The sequence below is a fragment of the Myotis lucifugus genome, unplaced genomic scaffold (assembly GCF_000147115.1).
Source record: "Myotis lucifugus unplaced genomic scaffold, Myoluc2.0 scaffold_604, whole genome shotgun sequence".
Taxonomy (NCBI): domain Eukaryota; kingdom Metazoa; phylum Chordata; class Mammalia; order Chiroptera; family Vespertilionidae; genus Myotis; species Myotis lucifugus.
In genome coordinates, this window is record NW_005871652.1 from 402,442 (window position 1) to 404,729 (window position 2,288).

General features: G+C 66.1%; 1 protein-coding gene across 1 annotated transcript in view; it reads left to right on the forward strand.

Moving 5' to 3' along the window:
* The window catches only part of LOC102432279 (chloride channel protein ClC-Ka), an 11,873-nt gene that overhangs the window by 5,365 nt on the left and 4,220 nt on the right, over positions 1-2,288 (forward strand). The window contains 5 exon segments of the mRNA XM_023745941.1: positions 109-193; positions 440-613; positions 1,057-1,126; positions 1,282-1,392; positions 1,725-1,938. Coding sequence (XP_023601709.1) covers positions 109-193; positions 440-613; positions 1,057-1,126; positions 1,282-1,392; positions 1,725-1,938 — 654 coding nt within the window.

Below are 2,288 nucleotides of genomic sequence, written 5' to 3' on the forward strand. Positions count from 1 at the left end.
ACGGACCCTCCTCCTGTTCCTGCCCCAGTGTCAGCCCCCACGGGTGGTGGGCCATGAGGTGGGGGCGAAGGGGGGAGTGGCCCTGGAGCTCCCCCTGCACCCCCACAGCAAGCCCCTGTACTCCGCCCTGGCCGCCCTGGTTCTCGCCTCCATCACCTACCCCCCTGGCGTGGGCCGCTTCATGGCTTCTCGGGTAAGGGGCCCTGAGCTGGGGCAGTGGGAGGGGGGACCCCAATTTGTTTCCACTTAGTTCCTGTCATTTCCCTCAATCCCCACGAAGGGGAGGTTCGAGCAGCTCCCAAGTCCCCTACACTGGGAAGTGGGGGAGAGGGTGGAAGGCCAGGTCAGGCAGTGGGGGGTGGGGGGACGGCTGCCCGGAGGGGTGGCAGGGGGCCCTCCTGCAGATTTCTGAGCTCCCCCCACCGGCACCCCGCTCCAGCTGTCTATGAAGCAGCACCTGGACACACTGTTTGACAACAACTCATGGGCACTGATCACCCGGAACTCGTCCCCGCCCTGGCCTGCCGAGCCCGACCCCCAGAACCTGTGGTTCGAGTGGTACCACCCGCGGTTCACCATCTTTGGGACCCTTGCCTTCTTCCTGGTTATGAAGGTGGGCGCCCCGGGGCCCCCAGGCGTGTGCCTACAGCCGAGACCAGTCATGGGGGGGATGGGGTGCCTCCCCCGGCATGCAGCACAGCACCTGGGCCTTCCGCCCACGCTCCCTGGCCTGACCCTTGCCCGCTGTGTGTCCGGGCCTAGTCGCTCCGGCTCTCTGAGCCTTGGTTTCCCTATCTTTAAAATGGGATAGTTATGGCGCCTACCTCAAAGGTAAGGTTGAGAGGGAAGGAAGGAGAGCCCCTGGCACACAGTAGGCACTTTGTCAGCGTCAGGCTCCTTTTGCTGGCCAACGCCTTCTCTGGCACCAGCCCCCGGCAATGCGCCTGAGCACCCTCTTTCTCCCTGGGACACGCCCTGTCCCCTGTCCTGCCCCTCCCTTGCCCACTATGGCCCAGCTGCCTCGAGCCTCTGCCCCTCTGGGTTCCCCACCCGCAGTTCTGGATGCTGATCCTGGCCACCACCATCCCCATGCCCGCTGGCTACTTTATGCCCATATTCATCTTCGGTGAGTCTGGGGTCCTGAGGGTCTTAGAGGTTCAGGTTGTGGGGCAGGCATGGCTCCTGGTCCACCCCTCCCTCCCCAGCATGGTACTGAGGTCGTCCCCAAGGATGGAGGGCTGAGGGGCCGGGTCAGCCCTCTCACCCGAAGTCTGTGGCTAGGAGCTGCCGTTGGGCGCCTCATAGGGGAGGCCCTCTCTGTCGCCTTCCCTGAGGGCATCGTGGCCGGAGGGGTCACCAACCCCATCATGCCCGGAGGGTATGCCCTGGCAGGTAAGTGGGCCAGGGCCCCACTGGGTGGGCTGGACCTGGAGGATCAGCCAGCGGTTCTGCAGGGCATAGGGTGGTCGCAGAGCCCCCCAGTGAGCCCCCACCCTTCCCTGAGCCCCATTACTCTCTCCAGCGCCTGTCTTGTCCCTGGTCCCTCATCCCCGCCCTCACTGCTCTCCCCTCACCGAGCCCAGGCTTTGGGCGCTCGAATGGTGGCCAGCGTGTGGCCTCTGGACAAGTCCCACCCGGCCCATGGCCACAGCCTCCCCAGCCCCGCCCTCTGCGGGAAGCTGGCCCCTGGCCTGAGCCGCCTGCCCTGGCTCTGCCCCCCGCAGGGGCTGCGGCCTTCTCAGGGGCCGTGACCCACACCATCTCCACGGCGCTGCTGGCCTTCGAGCTGACCGGCCAGATCGTGCATGCGCTGCCCGTGCTGATGGCGGTGCTGGCGGCCAACGCCATCGCCCAGAGCTGCCAGCCCTCCTTCTATGACGGCACCATCATTGTCAAGAAGCTGCCATATCTCCCGTGGATCCGGGGCCGAAAAATCAGGTGAGTGGCGCCTGCCTCAGGCTGGCTGAGAGGGGTGGGGGTGTCCCGGTGGGCTGGGGGTGCAGCTCCCCCCGATACCTCACTGCAGCTGACCTTGGACGTGGTGGTGTGGGAGGGGCTGCTCTCTGGTCTCCGCTCTCCCCAGCTCCCTGCGTGGCCTTGGGCAAGTCCTTGGCCTCCTGGGCCTCCGTGTCTTACTCGTCATTAGTCCGTCTTCACAACCGGACAGACACCGCCCAGGTGTTGGGAACGGGCTCAGGGAGGTGCCGGGTCTTGCTCCTGTCACACAGAGAGTCAGCAGCCGGCCTGGGAGGCCCCTGCCGCTCCCCACGGTGCTCTGTGAAAGGGCA